Source organism: the organism of the source record quoted next, unplaced genomic scaffold, assembly GCF_019419815.1.
Source record: "Pyrus x bretschneideri cultivar Hongxiangsu unplaced genomic scaffold, Pyrus_bretschneideri_v1 Contig27, whole genome shotgun sequence".
Lineage (NCBI taxonomy): Eukaryota > Viridiplantae > Streptophyta > Magnoliopsida > Rosales > Rosaceae > Pyrus > Pyrus x bretschneideri.
The window spans coordinates 502807-522753 of NW_025999579.1; the positions used below are offsets into that span (position 1 = coordinate 502807).

General features: G+C 35.3%; 2 protein-coding genes across 4 annotated transcripts; both read right to left on the bottom strand.

Moving 5' to 3' along the window:
• Positions 1 to 4350: 4350 nt before the first annotated feature.
• LOC103950537 (monoacylglycerol lipase) lies at positions 4351 to 9476 on the bottom strand. Its single transcript, XM_009361761.3, has 7 exons — positions 8448 to 9476; positions 7082 to 7120; positions 6910 to 6980; positions 5634 to 5698; positions 5428 to 5517; positions 5187 to 5279; positions 4351 to 5057 (listed from the first exon to the last, which is right to left on the bottom strand). The coding sequence occupies exons 1-7, from the start codon at positions 9125 to 9127 to the stop codon at positions 4656 to 4658; spliced, it is 1440 nt and encodes a 479-aa protein (XP_009360036.2). The 5' UTR covers positions 9128 to 9476; the 3' UTR covers positions 4351 to 4655.
• Positions 9477 to 13158: 3682 nt separating this feature from the next.
• On the bottom strand, positions 13159 to 18850 carry LOC103950538 (transcription repressor KAN1). 3 transcript variants are annotated; one of them, XM_048587975.1, is made up of 6 exons: positions 17321 to 18847; positions 17004 to 17080; positions 16020 to 16065; positions 15355 to 15517; positions 15162 to 15212; positions 13159 to 13487 (listed from the first exon to the last, which is right to left on the bottom strand). In XM_048587975.1, the coding sequence occupies exons 1-6, from the start codon at positions 18279 to 18281 to the stop codon at positions 13469 to 13471; spliced, it is 1317 nt and encodes a 438-aa protein (XP_048443932.1). In that variant the 5' UTR covers positions 18282 to 18847; the 3' UTR covers positions 13159 to 13468. The 3 variants fall into 3 exon arrangements, 2 of the variants coding, with proteins under 2 accessions (XP_048443932.1, XP_009360037.2); XM_009361762.3 differs by lacking the exon at positions 15162 to 15212 and having other exon boundaries at positions 17321 to 18844; XR_007259733.1 differs by lacking the exons at positions 13159 to 13487; positions 15162 to 15212 and adding an exon at positions 16534 to 16744 and having other exon boundaries at positions 15396 to 15517; positions 17321 to 18850.
• Between the last annotated feature and the right edge of the window lie 1097 nt (positions 18851 to 19947).

Sequence of the window (19947 nt, forward strand, 5' to 3'; positions counted from 1 at the left end):
TAATCTGGATTATAGTCTAGGGTAGTGTGAATGTCCCCCCACCAAGTTCAAATAACCCTCCCTCAGAGAGAGAGAGTAATAGTAGTCTAGACTTGACCTTCAAACATTAACTAACACACAAGTATCAACGTAAATAACAGTTAGCGAGCCAGACAAATCATTAATTTGATCAAAGAGTAGACGTGAGTTAGGCCTGTTGGCCATATAGAATAGCATGACCGCACCTTGTACCAAGTTCAGATCCTCCTCCCGGGAGAGTAGTTGTCTTGCTTGTTTGCCTTGCATGGAGTTAGCAAGGGTTATGTATCATACTAGCGTAGCTTAGGATGAAAGATATTATAGGACTGATATTTTGGGTAGTGGAAAGGGAATGCGACCCTCAACCTCTCCCGTGAATAAAAAGTGTAAAAGGATTCCATTTTCCCAATATTTGGAAGGAGATAAGCATAATTAACGCTGGGTGGCGAAGGAGATGATGCAAGTAAGAGACCATATTGTAATGGGATTAATTCATGATTAGTGGGAGGTGCGGGATTAATTAAAAATTGGACAATTTGCTCAAGAGAAATATCTCGCTCTCTGTCTCATATTTATTTAGTTGCACATGGTACCGTTTTCTAATTTGTTTTTTATCTGTGTTTTTATGTGTTTTTTGTGTGGATAGGAGGCCTAGCTAGCTTATAGAATATTATGAGAATTAACAGTCGATGCATGGTCTAGTTTAATTCATGGTGGTTAAGTTCGAAAAATGGATGGAATCGCAGTAATTTCTTGTGATGTGTACGAGTAATATATGGGTACGTGCATGGTAGTAATTAATAATATAAAGAAGCAGTGAAATCAATTAGTTGGTTTCGACAAAAAAAAAAATAAAAATCAATTAGTTGGTTCGCTATAAAGATGATAATATTGTCCATTAATTTGATATATAAATGACTAAATTATTTATATGTGGATTGATTTTTATGTATATATAATCTTTAAATAATGTTATTTAAAAAAAATAGATTTTAATTCTTAAATAAGATGAAGTTTAAATAAATGTATCATATAAAATTGAACATTGTCCCTAGACTCTACTAAATGTGACCGTATACTTTTAATGTCATTTTTTTTCTTTTATAATTTCTTGGTGTTCTTGAATTAAAGTTTTTTTATGAAAAATATTGTAGGATTTTAATACTTGTTTGAAATCGTCATTTAGTACTACGGTCTAGTGATATTTCTCTTTACTTGTAAGTGAGAAGTCTTAGATTCAATTCTGGCCAAAGGAGAATTTGAACCACATTATTATGACTAGCTAAGTGCGAGGCTTAGCACTCCCCCACTCCCCTTAATGTAGGTATTATTGTTTGTTCAAAAAAAAAAATACTCATTTAAAATCCAGATGAATTTTCATTTGTTTCGTTAATAAAAAGGAACAATTGGATGGACAGCAAAATAACTACTACGCAATCAGATTAGCTAGTTAATTAATTAGTTTTTTAGTTAATCAAATCAAATAACAAAAAATATAGTCATTGGTCAAGCTAGTTAGTATAGTATTGGGTTAAGTAGACAGCAATATACATTTATATATATATATAAAGTTGGGGCTTTTAGATCCAGGTCCAAAAACATAGATGATTTTTAGGAGTGAGTCCAATTACTTAATTATATGTATTTATTTTTTTAATGCTCATTTTATATTTTCTAAAAATATTAAAAATCAATTAAAATCTTCTAATATCATGAATTTTCAACCCCAAAAAATATAATTAATATCTTATAACAAAAAAAATAATATATTGACATAAATCTATCTGCAAATCATTCTACCCTAACTCAAGTAGCAAATATATGAATGTATATCATACCTATAAGTAAGATATGAAACTTAACTAAAAGGTAGAAAAAAACATAATATATCTACAAGCAAGACACATGAATCTTACTTGATTATAAAAAATAATCTATCATATAGGTAGATAAATATAATTAACCTGTGATATAGGTTGATTATAAAAATAAAAAATAAAATCTATAAATGGGGTTTAAAACGGGATAAAGAACAAGAAAGAACAAACAAAAAAATAATCAAAGAGATAATTAGGAAGAAATTTGATTTTTATAATAAATCTTATCATTTAAGAGATAATTATTGATAATAAAATAATAATATTTAAGGAATTGGACTTATTTTAATACATTAGACTATTCCTACTATTGACTCAAAAAATTAGACCTATATCAAATTTCTCCTATAAAGTTATACCCTTCCTCCTCCTAGTGCTAGTGCTAGTGCTAGTGCTAGCGCTAGCGTGCCCAATTGATTGCCTTTTGGAGCTGAATATATAGTCTACACGCGACCGTCCAACCCCACTACCATTTCTTCTTGCTTCTATATTGCGTGTATCACAAACGATTGGTTGGTTTTTATCATGGTGGCAAACTTAATATGTATTTAAATACTGGAAATGATTAATTATTCATAAACATATACAGATTAGTTGAATTGATTAATTATATATGCGTTTTATCTGTTCCTTTGCAATGGCTTTCAACCTCAATGTCAGTTGGCGTTTTGTCTGTTGTCCCAATTGAGAGAGGCAACAAAATCTTGATGGGATGAGGATTGAGGATGACAGGTTCATTGAAAAAGAATGAGAACAAATAAAGCCTATGAATTAACAATGGGTGTTGTCTGCATAATATATAACAATTTAACTGCAGATTTCAACATTATCTTTTTCTAATAAAGTTCATGGACAAATTGTACCCAACACTTTTTCATTATAATTTTCAAAGGAGCACTAGGGAGCATATAATTTGAAAAAGAAGTAAATATAATATACATGAAGCTTGTTAAGTGATTCATTTTAATGTTCATTGTTCATGCAGAGAGTTATTGACAACATATTGAGAATCATATATCGTAGGAATATATATTATATCTACACCTATATATGAATCTCATATCAAAACAAGTCAACATGAAATATTAGTATATAAATAATATATTGACGATATATATATCGTGTATTTCACTATGTGGAGTGGAACCATCTCTAAGAAGTCGCTATATTCGTATAGCGGACGAGCTTCATATATATAAAGCAAGCATCACGCTCAACTATCCATGTAGGGGTTTAGGAGAGACTGGATAGTGCCATTTATATTGACCATTTCATGACCACATATCGTGTATCCCATGAAACGGAATCCCGTCTAAAAAGCTAACTACATAAATATTCATATATATATATATATATATAGGAGAGGCTCCACATATAACATGTATTCATTTCACGTTTTACTATTCATTTAGCAAATCATAATAGTGTCATTCTATTAATCGTTTCGTGATCACATATTGTTTAATGTTAAATATAATTGACATTTCGAAATATTATTTATGTTGTCCCATGTTAAAAAAGTACTAAATGATTAATATGTAGTGACGAAACAATCCATACGAGGGCACTATCAATCCTATTCCATGTACAGTGGATGGGATATTATCATAGACAGATAGGTTAATATAATCCAAGAAGGTGGCCGTGAAAGTGTACAAATGAGCAGTTCATAACGGGAATAAAACGGAAATTAGAAAACAACAGTTTCCACTAGAAGTGTAGAACGTCAAGCCACTTTCGTAAAACGAATATCTCTACGGTCGCCTACTTGTATTGCTCAGTCAGCTCACTGCGGCATTTGCAACATCAGATTATGTTAATTAATGAAACATCAGAATAATCTTAATTCCTTCATTTCTTTCACTCGATTAATTATCATATAATTGTCCGTGTTTCCTCCATGTAAAAGCGTGGTTAATTATTCTTCTTTAACTCTAATTTATCGTACGCTAAAGCGAATTAACGTCCACAAAACTCCAAAAAAATTATAAAAATTTCTTTGATCGCAGGTACATAATCATTCTTCACCACCTTGACAAATAATTGACAATATTGTTGAGAGTATCGATCCCACATCGGGGAAATAAGAGAAGTTGTATGTGTTTATAAGTAATTGAGCTACTCTCTGTATTGCCAATTGGTTTCTTTTTATGGTATCAAAACCGGTTGCCCCTTATGTGAAACTCAACGGCTATACGTACTTCACGTCACTCAATTTGTATTTTCCTAGAAATGAGAGACCTTGCATGTGTTTATAAGTAATTAGCTACTTCTTACATTGCCCTTGGTTTTATGGTAAAACGTCAACTTTCTTCCTTGTTTGTAAACCTCTGTCGAATCGGAAGTTAAAAAAATACACGAGTTTTCCTTCACCTGTTAAAACTAGGTAAAGAAAACAACAGAAAATATATACTTACGATTACTGTGGGGAGTTTGCTATCAGGGGAGCCAGGAATTCTGTTTGAAATGTGGAAAACCCACCTGCCTAAATTCTTCAGCAGGCAAGTTTTCAAGCAACATATGGATTAGGAGATGAAGCATTTTACAATTGCAGATGATCTTTCCAATACCGAACAAGAAAACAATGTCACGATGCTTCGAGTTTCAATATAATACGCTGAGTTTTTATCCAGCCACATCAATTTTGGTTTTTCTATCTCCTGCTTCCACAAAAATGGTCATTCGTATCGATCGATCCATTTTCTTTTTGTCCCATGACTTATCAATCTTTATCTCCCACTGTTGCACTTCCTAGCTGCTTCATATTCTACGATTCAACCACTCAATGATGCCCTTCGTAATGGCTTCTCGCTCTGGCTCAAAGAGAAGGTCATGTAACAACCCGTCAAACAGTTTGATGGTTTTGTCAGTTGAGGAGCCTTCATCGTACAATTTCTGGGAGGCCTCAGGGTCAGTAACAGTATCAGCTGTGCCGTGGAGAACAAAGAAGGGGACCCTCAATTTGGTTAGGTTCTGCTGCAAGTAGGATGTGATTCGGAGAATCTCATAACCAGTCCTTACGCGGATGGATCCAGTGTACACTAGAGGGTCCGAATACTTGGCAACTAGAGCCGCTGGGTCACGAGAAACAGGCATGCCCTTTTTATTTGCTGCACTGATTTGGTACCTTGGCAGCAAAAATGAGAGCAATGGAGCAATTACCTGGAATGATAAACGGAGGAAAGCGTGTAGAGGGTTAGTGTTTAGGGTGCATTTGAAAACTTGTAATTGAGTATATAATATATTCAAGAGTGCATAAAAATTAGCTGTAACAAAAGCTGGTTTTCTGACCACAAATATTGGATGCGCAGGCTGAACCCCAACTGCTGGTGATGTGAGCACTACACCGTCTATGCAGGACTCAAATTTTGGGTCAAGCATTACCTAAAATCATTTTTGCGATATAGAGTAAGCTCAGATTAAATTCCAGGCCAATGAAGCTAATGAATAGATAGAAGACAACAAAACTGTGACTACGAAAAAGTCATTCATGCAATTACAAGAAAATAAAAAGACTTCCGACAACCCATACCTTAAGGACAATGGCTGCACCTGTGGAATGCCCAAAACAGAAACACGGTAGGCCAGGATTTTCAACTAAAACCTTTTCGAGAAATAATTTCTGCATAAAAATAAAAGAGCGAAGAACACATGTAAATGTTTAATCAAAGCAGAGTTCCTAGGTTTTTCAGGTGAATTAAGAAGTGGATTCAATTGTTAATTAGCCTTGAAACTTACCATATCAGTAACAGCATAATCGAGAGAAGGAACATATGCATGAAGCCCATCACTCCCACCATGACCTAGACAGATAAATCAACGAGAACAATTATATGAGATATATAAACAATTAACTACTAAATCAGAAGATTTAGAGATTTAGTGCAAGTAACAGGGATGGAGTAACCCAAGGTCCACAATTTAAGACTTATCCTTCGACACAAAGAAAACTCGAGATACTATTTTTTTTATTTGCTGTGTTAAACAAAAAAAAGCAGAGACTCTTCCTTCAAATCATAATAAGACTTGAACCCCCGACAACATATAGCCATTACACACCAGAAAACAATCCAAAAGCATCTTAAACAAGAAACAAAGTACAGAGAAAATAGAACTAATGACATTCAGTCCCAATTAGAAGCCTAGAAATTGCAAAGGTTTCCAAGTGAATTTTGAGTGAAACGCAAGAAAGTTTTAATCTTAATCCAATTCTGATAAATACAACTGGAAGGACACCCCACCATACACGGTGGCACACTTTAGACTGGATGCTTGTGTTGGGATGTAACTAAATTCAACTTTAGCTTAAACCATTCTAAATATTTTTCACTTGATAGACGCATCAGAGCTGTAACTTATGAGAAACATACAAGGTTAGATCCAAACATACAAGCTTACTTATAAAGGGAGCTTCAAAGGTTTCTTTTTCGCACCAATGGGCGTCCTAATTACTCAATTCCTGCAACATCCAAATATATATATATATATATGCGTTGTTGAAGAGAGTGATCTCTAGGCTATGCAAACCGTAATTAAATAAAAAAAGAAGACTGCCTCTAATAAAAGGGTGAGATTTTAAATTTTTGAGAGACATCTTCCCCCTTATCTAAAAAGTTAAGACTCTTCCCCTTCCACAGCAAATATAAGAGTAATCTTTCAGCCATTTTCTTAAGCGTTGCGTTATATAGATCAATCTCATGTTTCAATTCGTTGTACAGCATCCAAAATGCTTGCCTAGAAATTTGGTCATTATGACACAAGACGAGACAAGCTTGTGCCATAAACAATCTACACAAGTACAAAACAAAAAGAAATGTTGATAGGAAACTAGTGAGTGCACGAAAACATTAAAATTAGGTCAGTACACAACTACACATTGATAATGACATACACAGGAAATTGTCATTAATTGGCTTAGACTTCAGGTATCATTTTTTAGAACGAAAACAGAAACCATTTAGACTAGTTAGAAGTTTAAATGCAATGGTAAAGGGTCAAAATGGTGTTGACTTACCAATCCAATCCATTCCGTAAACCTTAAATCCGTTAGCATTCAGTTGCTTTGCAAAGTAGTCGTATCTTCCACTGGTGAAATTGTACAAATGTCTTAATAGATATATCAAGGCCTTTAACCTTATAATCAGCTTCAATAGCATTTAAGTGAGAATTATGTAGAAATGACAAACCTGTGTTCATTCAGACCATGCATAAGAATGACTACGCCCCTGCAAAGTGTAAATATTAGAAACTTACAACTTGGACTCCATGACTTTGCAAACAAAACTGTGGATAAAGTATATACGTGTTTGAATATAAAACCCAAATAATATAACAGTCTAATAACATAACTTGTCAGATATATGATAGGAGAAGGTTACTCTTCTTTAGCAATTATTCCAACTTACATATTCGCAGCAACGGAAATGTTCTCCTACCAATTAGTATGTCATGTTACAAGAATAGGGTTCAGGGTATGGACTATGTAAGTTAACAGAAACTTCTGATAAAACCCAGGCACTGCTTAGAGGATCTGTCGTCAAGAACAGCTTAATTGCCCTGATGTTTCATGGCATTATCATTCAACATTTTAATAGAATAGCCCACATACAAGAGTTTCTAAGTGGTGAACCTTAGCTGAAATGATTCATCAGAAATTTGTGCAAAGTCCACTGTGGAACCAACCACAAGAAAATTTGCCTGACTTTCCCACACACTATCAATTTTAAAACTGGTTACACCATCTGTAGCTACTCTTAATAGATTTCCGAAAAATAGGCAATGCCCTAAATGGTCTCAGCAATATGATACAACTTATTATGCCAGTAAGCAGAGGAGTGGAAAATGAACAAGATGTGCATTTTCCGTAAATCCAGGTGCACTGCACAATCATTGAAATTATCATGTGGGTCTAAGGACAAGAGATTAGAGATGGGACCTCAAGAAAGCGAAGGATCCTCATGAAAGCAATATTTGGCTAACAAACAACCACAAAAAGATTGCCAATTTTACTCGGGTATTGCAATCCTTGAGCACCGGTCCTTATCAGTATGGTATGCGTAAGTAATACGCAGTTTCTAATGGAAGGTTGATACTGATGGTACAAGCATATGTTCGAATATGCATGACTATTAGCATACTTAGTGAACACAAACTGACAAAGTAATGAAATTATTTAACATGAACCTAACTACTTCAAAACGACGACGATGTAATCAAGAAGATAAACACATATGTCCAAACTGTTCATTCATTAAACTAGATTAACAATGCCACTTTTCGAGCACCAAAATCCGACGATAAAAGATTACTCCTTGAAAAACGAGGTGTAGTCAACCTTAATTAAGATTAAAAAGAAAAAAGATTAAAACTTTCAATCCCAGATAGCATATTTCTTCTGCATTTAGATTGCCGCCGGAAATCTCATCATTTTCTTCAAGAAGTAATGAAAAATTCACACTTTTTTGCATTAATTCAAAATAAACAATCTAATCCAATCCAATGCAATCCAGTCCAATCCAAGGGGATAATATAATACAGAGGCATTTGATTTACCTGATGTTAACGGAAACGGGAGTCCAACTTTGCGTGAAGAGAGTTTCACCTCTCGCAGTCGCAAAGAGCGAATATCGCCGGACCGAATTCTCATCATCATCTTGTACAACTCTTAGCTTCGCTAACGCTCTCCTCGCCGCCACCTCCGTGTCCACCGGCAACGACGAGCTGCTCTTCCACGGAACAATCGTTGTTGGCACCCGGACCACCGGCCCCCTAGGCTGCCTCTCGTCCTTGGCCGACTTCTCCGCCAAGACCGGCGAAGCCGCCGCAGCAGACGACGACGGCGCTCGCTTGCGGCCGCGAAATGGGAGCAGGAGGAGCAGGAAGAAGGCGTTAATCAGCATCATCAGACTCCGCAGCACCCGCAGCGAGAGGAGGGCGTTTATGCGGCCGCTCGCTCCAGAAGTCAGCATCAACGACGACGACGACAAATCGCTGCCTCTCTCCGTCGCCATTTTCTGCTGCTTCTTCGGCGGTGGTCTTGTGGGTTGAAAGAACAATGCTGATGACGCCGGCGGCGGTGGAGATAATGACTTGAAATGGAATTGGAGCTCCCCCAATCCAATCAACTGCCGGATTGGTTGTTTCCTGTTGAGGTTGTTGTTTTGCTCCTTCTTCTCCCCATGAAAAAACAGAATTCTACTATCTATAATCCCTGCTTTTCCCAAACAGATCATAAAAAAATTGTGCGTTTTTTACTCAATTCTCGGTGGGAAAAAGTGCTTTCTTTGCCAATTTTAGACCTCGCAAGCTGCTTTTCTCTAATCTCACAAAAATCGCTAATTATCCAAAATTAAAAAAAAAAATCGGGAAAAATGGACAGCAAAAATATAGGTGGATTCAAAGCCAGCCACTTGCCACAGCGCAGGAGAAGGCGGGCGGCTTAAATTAGAATTTTAATTAATTTAATTTAATTTTTGAGCTTTCGAGTTTTCGAGTGTTTTCGGAATTGGAAACTGAAATTTCGAGAGACGGTCCATTTTCAAGTTTCCGTTTTTGGGATTTTTTTCTGAGGAGAGAAGCAACCACCAGCTCTCACTGGTTGGTGCTCTAATCCAATCCGTTTCCCGGATTTTTCTCGCTCCGACGCGTGTCCTTGCGCTGTAATATTATACTTTTTTAAAAATTATACCTGACACGTGTCGCGCGGTAAATGAAGTTGTGTTGGATGTGCGCCGATATGGAAGGAATGAGATTCTCTTCGGATCTCTTCTTTCAAAATCCGTGAATTAAATGATTTGAATTTATAAAATTTAATTCAACGGTCCTTGAAATTTGAACTTCTAGAAATTATAATAATTTTTTAATGTTGGATCAAATTTTAAAATCTAAATCACTTAATTCACGAACTTTTGAGGAAGAGGGATCTCTTTCCGATATGGAAGATGGGAAGTGTTAGAGTTTTGGTTTGAAGTGGTCGCAGGAACACGTGGAGTGGTGCCATCAAATTTGTTTACGTTCTCCCGTGCTACATGGCGACAGCTTAGGGGAAGGAAGGATCGTGATTGAGTTGAGTCTGTCGAGTGTTGACACGTGTAAAGCGTCAGCTCCCGGTTTGGAGATTGGAACTAGTAGAGCTGGTTTGGACCCTACTATTCACTGGGCCGAATATGATATTTTTAGGGGTGTATTATCCACTCACATTCTATTTTACTTCTTACACATCATTTGATAATTTATGTCCGTTGATCTTCTTCGATTTATCCGATCTGACGGTCGAAAATTAAAAGGTGTGTGAGAAGTAAAATGAGGTGTGTAGATATCACATCCCTATTTTTAAGGGAGGTTTAACAAAATACTCCCGGTACTGTTCACTTTTAATGAAAAATCACATTTATATATTTCTCTTGTACTATTCACTATAGCTTTAAAAAGGGTTTTTCATTAAAAGGAAAGTTTTTTTGGACTTTTCATTAATTTTTTTTATTTTTAAAGAAAATTGGGCCGATGGCAAATGCATTCATTCAAACTACAACCAACCCAAAACGATGATTTCTAAGAGGTCTTAGATCAACTCTAACCCTGTCTTAATACCGATAAATTTAGGCATTTACCTTGGAAAATGGGTTTCCGATGGGCAAAATATTGGCCCAGGAAATAGGCCTAGAGATTGGCCCCGCCAAAACAATGAGACCCACAAGTGCGTGTGGGATTCGGATGTAAAATGGCAAGAAAATGAGGAAATTCTTATGTGTGCGGTTCTTTTATTAGTCCTAACTAATTCAAATTATCTTGACCGTTAAATATGTCATATAACATTTGTGGGGTTACATCATAACATTCTTGTTAATAGGCTTGGCAATTTCTTGTATGTTCCGTTAATTCGATAAACGACACAAAAATAACAGGTTATAGATCAACCCGTTAATGAGTCAGGTCGTTATTAGGTCACCCGTTAACAAATCTAAAATACGTCTTGTTACAATGAGGTTAAAGTATAATCCTCAAAGTACTATCCAACGTTAAATACTTCTTGTTACAATGAGTATGTCTTGTTAAGTATATATAGACGCAAGATATAAGTGGACATCATGGAATAACACAAAATCATAATCCACTATTGTGCCCATAATCTTCACGTGAAGTCTATTACGTGACGTTTAGTTTCAACAAGATTCAATATCTTAATTACAAGAAACGTGAGGTTAAATTATAATCCTCAAAGTACTATCCAACATTAAATAAAGGTTACATAATAATATTATTACTACATTAATAACGTTGGCTGTTACAGCGTGAACGTTTTTGTAATAGTATAAATGTAAGATATGTGAATAGACATGATAGTATATAAACTAATCATATTTTAATTAGGATCAGAAAATGGGTCATGGTGCAATCCACAATGGTAACATCATTTTAGTCACGTACGGTACCAAGCGAAGTAGAATCAACAGCCCCTAAAAGCAGATTAATAGTCGACTATACCTGAAATCTAAGATTTGGTTAAGGGCCGGGCAAACACAACTTTTCTGCATGAAGGAATGATGCTAGATAAGTAGATATAAATGCATGCCGGCTTGCTTGTTAAATTTGTCAATCAATATTCCCCCACCTCTTAAAATAATATAAAACTAACAGAAAAAGTGCTTTTAATTAGCTTTTCTGAGAGGCAAATCAGGCTCCAATTCTAACAAATCAACGTACTAAATAAAGACAGAATATTTCAAAGTCAAGGTTTCACAACCTAATCACTTAAAAGTGATCCCATTTAAAAGGGACGATGGGAAAAGGTTCCTTGGAAAATGTAACTTGTTCCGAAAGAGAGAGAGCAAAGGAGGGAATATTAATCCAGCAGATAATGCACCACTAAAACTGATTCCATCTCTTTTCTTTCTGCTTTTAACTTTTGATTCAATTCATGACTTCTACGCAATGGCAAAACATCATACATCAACATCACTAATTATATAGCAACTTTAACCGAATTTTTTATTGAATAATATGTTTTATTAAACATCGCATGAGAGATAGTAAAAGCTACCCAAAACCATGTTTAAAAGAACATGTTATACATACACCAGCATACATAACGAATTATAAAAAACAGAGCCTTCCAAGAAAAAGACGTCAGGCTTGAAGACGTGAATGGCAACTCCTACATATATACATATTTCGTATTTGTGTCGAGATGTGTTTTTTTTGCTTCGTTCTTTTTTTAAGAGCATAATTCAGCAGTACTAGCCAGGCAATTTTAAATTCATAAGTTAGAGTTATGTTCTTTTACGTGAAGCTGAACTCCATAAGCTCGGATTCTTGAGGTTTCATCATTTGATTCTATAAAACTCTGGGACTGAAAACATTAGCTTATTATTCCCTGCAAATTAAAGTTGATAAACTTGCCTAAAACTTTTGACAAGAAATGTGATAATTAAATAGTAAAGAGGGTTCATGGTAACATAAAAAAGGTGTTTTTGTTATATCACGCCCACTGTCGAAATCCCTATCAAACTTGTACTTCATATTTCCCCCCTAAATTTTAGTTCTAAAAAATTAGGGGAATTTCAGCAGTTTGCTCTAGATTTTTCTGTAGTTTGATGAACTATAGGGTGGAAGAGAGTCAGATAGAAAGGTAAAAGTATAAGCTAGGGGTGAAAGTTTCAAACCCAAAAATTTTCAAATTGTAATATTTTTGAAAAACTGGAATGGAAAGGGGAATGCATTGATAGATTCCAACAATTCTGAATTTTTTTGAAGTGTTTCGAACTTATCCGATCAAAAACTTTCTAATTTTTTATAGTTATTTATTAAAACTTATATACTTTGTAATCATCTTTTGTATTTTATCGTTAATTTCGGTCTTTTTGGATACATTTTGTTCATTTTTTTTTTGTAATCAAAATGAATTTGATACATGCATAAGTAAATATCAAATATTAAGAGAGAACAATAAATTTCATGTATTGGATTATATTATGAAATTTGCGAGGTTACTTTGCCTCAAAAAATTACAAAAAATTGTGATCCGCTTTGATTCCAAAATTTTGGATAAAAATTGGAAACCTTGTTTCCGATATGATCCTTTCGAAAATAACCCCTAAGTGTAATGGAGCTTGTGGACTTATGTGTGTAACTATAAGCTTGCAGTGTATAATTAATTTGATGATCAACTCGAATTAATTTCCAGTTTTTCGATACATATAATGTAAGTAGAGACACATACATGATTGCTAGATTGCTAGATCACTAAAATCAATAGACCATTCAATCAAAAGAAGGATTCTCTGTATCCATATAATTAAAAAGATACGTTTCATGCAAGACTTGGTAATTAATAAACCCTAGAGAATTGCAGGTCACTACCTCAAATTGGTTTCCAGTAGTAATTCTATGTTGAGAGAGCATTTCTGGTCTAAGCACATTTTAGAAACCTTTAACTGGCTTGCAGCCAGCCTCCTCTACTGCAACCATGCTTGCATATATTATCCTAAAATATAAGTACCAGCAATTTTCTACATCTTCTGTTGGTTCCAAAATCCTATTCAGCTTCTAAGATACGTACTCAAACTCGATGCAGATCACAAATGAAGATCATACCTGCAACATTGAAAAAAAGAAGAAGAATAAACTAAGTAGCTAGTCAGTAAGGAACATGCAGAAGGAGGATTTATGCCATGATTAATGGCATGAAGGTCCGAGAAGCGGAAAAGCAAATACAAAAAGTTGAAATGTACTACTAGATATTTATTGCATTCTCTGATCTTATTCTTTCATCAGACATACATACATACATACATACATACATACATATATATAAATAATTTTTTTGAAAACTTGATATTACCCTTGAAACAATATTCTCCTCTACTAAAACCCAACACGTTTTGTTTTCTTGAATAAAACCCATTAACTAGCCTCCAACTAAACAAATTCTTTAATTAAGTTTGACTTTTCAAATTGTGTATTTTCAGAATGCCTAGACTACCCCTATTAATACTTGGATAGAGTTTTTGGATTAGTTACTTGTTATATCCATTTAATCAATTTTATATATTTTAAAAAATAATTCATGCCATTCATTGTATATTCAATGTATTAACTTTCAAATTGTTATAACGTGCCGATTGAAAAATAATAATACTAATTTCATAATTTTGTGCATTATATATATAAGTTAATTTACCTACCAACACAACAATAAACCTAAAACAACTTCTGCGAATACTCCAATCCCTAATACACAAAACAAAAGCTATATGTTCCGTGCAATTTTTACCTACAAAATAGTCTAATTTTCCTATTCCATCAAACCAAAATTTAAAGGGTCTAATCTACTTTCAAAATGGTCTAATTGACCTACATTATTTATGTGTATTACATTAAAAGTTTATTTAATTGCCTACAAGCAGAAAGCCACAACATTTGAACATTATCTGCCCATCCTGGGAAGTTTTGCTCGAGTGAGTTCCTAGAAACAAAACTGTAAGGGAGTGGTAGGAGCCCAAAGCGGACCATATCATGCTACAGTGGAGTCGAGCCCAGGATATGGTGGGGGCCTAGGCCGGGATGTGACATTATCTAATATCACTAATTTTTTTTTTTGGAATACGTAAATTAATTTAAATGTAGGTAAATCAACATAATATTAATAAGTAAGTAGATTAATTTAAATGTAGGTAAATTAGTATAATATTTGTATGTAGGTAATTACATGATTCAAAATGCAGGTAAATTAGTAGAATATTTTTTAAGCAGGTAAATTAATTTGTATGTAGGTAATTACATGATTCAAACAATATTATTTTTTCCGTACAAGATATGTCTTTTCTTTTTTCAATTTGGTAAATTAATTTATATATGATGCTAATATTTATGATACAAGAAAGGTAAAATATCCATATGGATTTAATTGCTCATCATAATTAGGATGAGTAATAACATTTATTGACCAAATTAGAATTTTGTGGCATAAGTTGTCAATATATTGTAATAGTTGGTCATATATTTGTCTACATGGCAGTCTATTTGAAATTTGGGTTTTATTTGATTATTCAAATTTAGGTGGATTTTTATTTGAAAAATAAGAGTTTCAAGGGTCTATATCTAAAGAACTCATAATTTTTCATGCCCTCAAGTTCGAGATTTTATTTTTGGTTACCATTTGCAATGCAAGTTAGATTGGTGATACAAGAACGAGGCCACCGCATAGATTATTAGAAAGAAAACATAAAAAGGAAACAAATGGAAAGCAAAAGCTGGAAAAAGAAGTACTTTTTAGTTTCAGAAAAGGAAGGACGTGGATTCTGATTTCCCAAGCAAAAGCTACCCATAACCATGCATAGGAAAAGAAAGGCAAAGCAATCACTCGAAAGTACCACCATTAACCAATAATAACACAAATTAATATACTAATGAAGGTTCATAAGTTAGTCAGTCCACAAAGAGAAAGTTAAATATTAATTACCTGGAGGAGTTGCCCCATAGATTGTTAGAAGGGTGGTGTTCCATATGATCATGCTCTAAGTTTAAAGTTGCATTTGAGGCTCCTCTTTGGTTAAGTAAACCATTTGAATTTGAATTATGATGATGGTTTGTTGTAGACAAAAGATCTTCATCCCCAGATCCATCTGTTGCATATCAGCCAACCAAATGTTCATATCGATGTTCATGACACTAAACAAAAATGGTCGTGACGACATAACTTGTTAATGTTGTCTCTTTCTACATCGTATAGATAATAAAATCAAGTGTAATCTTTCTTTTGGTCATATACATTATAAGTTATAACATGCCAACAGTCTTAAAAAGAATAAATTAAAAAAAGGTACATTTTTGTTTCGTTCATGCTTAATCTGAATTCTATACATGTGCATACATATATATATTGTTGTCAAACGTACTAGCTAGTTGTTTGTTGGGATGCAAATGAAAAATGTGTGGATGTACGACTTTATGTATTATGTGCATGAATACAATAGTACATATATGTTGGGTTGGAGGTAGCCAGTGCAGAGGAATGGTTGTAAGAATTTCACAATTCAAAAGGGTACGTCGTAGTAGCAGATATATTCATGGGAATAATTAACAATATTAATTAGGGAAGTCCAAGTGAAGCAAAATAAGAATTACCAGAGGAAGCTAGAGGTTTGTCAGTGTTCTTAACGGTTCTATACATCTGCAAATCCAAAAAGAACAAGATATTTAAAAAGAGAATGAGAGAAATAATTGATTAATATATAAAATCTCACTCAGTCGAAAAAGCAAAATAAAATAAAATAAACAAAACAAAATCAAAGCAGATGCTGCATAATTCACTTTGTGGGATTTTTTTTTGTTTGTTTAATAACCACGAGGTTGATGTTTGGTAAGGTCAGTAAATGCTTTGCATTATTGAGAAATGATGGCTTGGCTACTTTCTTTCTCTCTCATCTTCTCTCTCTCTCCCTCTCTCTAAAAGTAGAACTTGTCCGGTGTGTATCAGTCACAAGAACAGAAACAGACTCAACTGTTCATGAAAATGGAGTATGATTTTTTTTTTCTTCTATTTCAATTCCCTTCACTCGCCTCCTATCATATTTTGTTTTTTATCTTATTATTTTTATAAAAAATCAATATATAAGATGTTGACGTGATTTAATCGTACCCATTCAAGTAGGAGAGGAAGGAAAGGAAGGAGAAAGAGATTAGAGAGAATCTTCTTCCACTGTTCATTCATCCATTTATTGATGGATCACTAATTCATCACAGTACCGGTGATAGTGCTGCTGCGTGTCCCTTGGCTATTGTGCCACTTGGATAGCCAAAGTGTCCAGTGTCCAGTCTCTCCCCCTCCCCCAAACACATAAACAAACACACTACGCAGTGAAAGTCGACAGAAAAAATTAAAAGGAAGAAATTTAGAGAAAAGTATAGGGCTTGAATCTGAAATCTTAATGTGGTCAATGCATCAAACATTTCAGAATGCTAACTTTTTTCCTTTAGAAAATAACATAACAAAAAAGTCACTGATTTAGCGTAGGGTGGGGTGGGTAGAGATGATTAAGACTAGCGTAGGTCCCGGCTTCTAAACTCTCCAATGTAATCGAAGAAGTGATGAGATGAAGCTAGATGTACCTGCAAATGGCTCTTAACATGAGCAAGTGTGAGATCCTTCACATCCATGAGCTCCAACACGGACTTTGGAGTAGCCCCTATATATACACACAATTACAAAATAATTTATAATTAACTACATATATATTCAAGAGTTCCCAGGGAAAATTATGTACATATAATTCAATTCAAACTAATTAAAAAGAAAGAAATACAGAAATTAATAATATTACGCAACTATGTAGGGTTAGCAGTGCCGAGATTTTCCGGCCGCTGCCCACCCTAGCCCTAACGTGCGTCCGCCCGTGAGAGTAAGAGAGAGAGTAGGAGGGGCTTACTTTCATGACCACCAAGGAGCTCGACAGCATGAACAAAACGGGCGTGAAGAGAAGTAGTCCATCGCATCCTGGGAGCTCTCATGTTCCTCTTGTTGATATTCTGCCCTATGAGCTTTGGAGGCGTAAATCTAGATCTCATGATGAAACCATTGGACGACAAGTCGGCGTTGTAATTCCCACCTCCCCCTACACAATGATGCTGCTGAGGGTAATGAGGATTCAAATTATAGGACGGAAAATAGTGTTGCCGTTGATGCTGCGGCTGTTGTGGTTGCACTCCTCCTACTCCTAGGCTTAAACTGTCCATCATTATCCCGTTAAACCCTCCCAATCCCATTCCAATTCCCATGCCCATGCCACTACAATTCCCAGCAGGTGCTGCCGGTCTGAAGGAATTAGACAGATACGGCGCCGTTTGGTACACCGGCTTAGGCGAAAACGTAGGAGGAAACGAGCAATTAGTACTACTAGTACTGTAGACAGGAATCCCCTTGATGGGGTTGAGTCTCTCAAGCAACGGAATCTTATTGCTACTACTTACACTATTACTATTGTTCTTCCCTTCGTCATGGTAAACGTCTCCGCCGCCGAAATAGTTCTTCTTCCATGCGCTTTCGGCCTCTGAGGCCGAGGGATTGGCGAGGGAGAGCTCAGTGTCGGCATCAGCGGCTACTGGGGAAGAACTGGTGTAGCTGGCCCTAATACAGCTGTCGCTGTGGGATTTGTTGGTTAGGGCGCCGCCGTTGGTATCGTCCTCGTCGGTGTCTCTTCGCCATATGTTGAAGCAGCTGGCAGAGTCGTGATCGGGCGTTGCTCGGTCGGTGCAAATGGAGGATGGAGCACTATTTGTGTTTGTGTCTGGAGGGCTTATGTGGAGTGAAAGATCAGGAATCGGATTCAAAGATAGGCTGCTTCTGCCGCCTGCAGCTGCTTCTGATGAAAACCCTTTTTCGTGAAGCATATTTTAAACCCTTTTATATATTTCCCAGCTTCTAGCAGTATCTAAATCTACGGCTACAAACCCAGCAGTTTTGGGTTCTGAAAACAAAGTTGAAAAAACACACTTCTTCTCCTGACAGATTCCAGAAACTAAACCACACACTCATAGCCAATCCAGATGTGATTGTGAGAAGTGGGTCTAATTTCATCCATCTTCTTGCTCCAAAACTAAAAACACACTCATATATAGATATATAATTTAGTAGAGAAGTAGTGCTGATGGTTTTGCAGCCTAGGAGGAGTATGGAGGACAAATTAAGAAAGTAAAGCCTTTCAAAAGAAAATTGGAAAAGGGAGATAGAAAGAAAGAAAGTGAAAGTGTGCTGTAAAGAAAGAAAGGCTGAATGAAAAAAAGGAAGACTTTTCTCTTGCTCAAAAAACAGTTTCTCGTGCTCAAGAAACAGACATCCTCATCAGGAGAGAGAGAGAGAGATGGGTTTGGTATTTTGCCAAATATATAATAATTAGTAGTAGAAAATAAAATAAAATAAAATAAAATGGTGAAGGGATATTGGGAAGGAGAAAGAAGATGTGGGTCTGAGTTTCTAATGCCTCGAGAGTATATATAGGAAAATGACACTCCAACAAAGCCTGTCCCTCTCACTCTGCTTTAGTCAAATATATAAACTCAGCACGCAAAAATGCAGCGAAGTTTTTAGCAAATTTTCTTAATTATTGGTTTCTAAAATTCTTTGGTATTTTTATCTTCCCCGGAGACGACGGGTCAAAAGTTAAGAGGGGACAGTGTTAGAGAGAGAGAGAGAGAGAGAGATAATCTATAATTCTTTTTCCCCCATCCTCTTCGCTACAAACTCTCCCTTCCTATAGTCCTTTCTCTCTCTCTCTCTCTCTGCTACACATGCAATGCCATATGAATTATTAGTCGACTAATCGACCTCGCCAGCTACATCCATTCATCGTTGTATATATTGCTGACAGTCATACATTGACCGACAGTGTACGTGTACTATACATCTATATGCTTTGTTTTTCTTAATTTCCTTTTACCTTTGTCTGGTGCAATAGTAAATGTCTCCGTGTCTTAATATATATCATACCCTAAACCCTATTGTGATCAGTTTTGTGTTCCTCGGACCTCATTATTGATTAGACTAGTTTGTTAGGAGCAATATACTCGTCGAATGAGTTGAGGTTTTACTATTAAACCAATTGGTAATGACCATCTTCTTATATACACATGAAAAGTTTGGTAATCTTTCAATGTAAGACATCTTTTCATCCTCACACCCGCACCCTTAGATCCAAGTTCAAATCCTTTTCGTTTTAGATTTAAGTAGTTAAATTCGAATATCATTTTGTGAAAAAAAAAAATCTCTTGTATATGTAAAACAAAAGGATTACATATTTAGTTGTGCTAACAAATAAGCACGTTAATTATCACTTAATAATAATTTAATCATCAATTTCATTTCGTTTAGCTTACATACCTTTTTTCCATATCTAGAACCTTTAAGTGAAGATACTCAATACGATGTTTACACGCATGCTTATCTTAATCAGAGTACCCAAATCATTAATCGGTGAGTTCGTTACTGCAACATATGTAGAAAACTAAATGATGATTAGCCCCCAAATTGAGATAATTACACAAAATCGATCGTTTTAGG